General features: G+C 37.0%; 1 protein-coding gene across 1 annotated transcript; it reads right to left on the reverse strand.

Annotated features, from left to right (window-relative positions):
* Positions 1 to 4: 4 nt before the first annotated feature.
* On the reverse strand, positions 5 to 398 carry LOC107059464 (uncharacterized; the record flags this gene model as incomplete). Its single annotated transcript, XM_015305960.1, has 1 exon — positions 5 to 398. A coding segment is annotated over one exon (394 nt), but the record flags the coding sequence as incomplete, so codon positions are not given.
* Between the last annotated feature and the right edge of the window lie 5 nt (positions 399 to 403).

Consider the following 403-nt stretch of genomic DNA (forward strand, 5'->3'; position numbering starts at 1 on the left):
CGTATAACTTTGTAAATCTGCAAGCACTCTTTCGTATATCCAGAAGAAATCATACACTCTGCAATCAATCTCAAATCCGCCATTACAACATTAGAAATATCCTCAACTTCAGAAATAGATTCACCAGCAATTGCAACACGATTATCAATATCATCATCCTCAATGTTGAACTCAGAGGTACTCGATCGAGTACTTATCGAAGTACGTGAAGACACAGTGGATATAGATTCAGGATCCAAAAGTGCTCTGTTAATTGATAGAATCTGATAAAACTCCTTCTGCAGTCGTTTCATCGCGATTTGCATCAATGATTGAGCACGAACAAGCTTATCGGATCTGGAATTCTCACTAGCATGAAAATGCATCGCCTTATGTAAATTATTCACATATTTGATGAAATCCT

Source organism: Solanum tuberosum, unplaced genomic scaffold, assembly GCF_000226075.1.
Source record: "Solanum tuberosum cultivar DM 1-3 516 R44 unplaced genomic scaffold, SolTub_3.0 contig05506, whole genome shotgun sequence".
Taxonomy (NCBI): domain Eukaryota; kingdom Viridiplantae; phylum Streptophyta; class Magnoliopsida; order Solanales; family Solanaceae; genus Solanum; species Solanum tuberosum.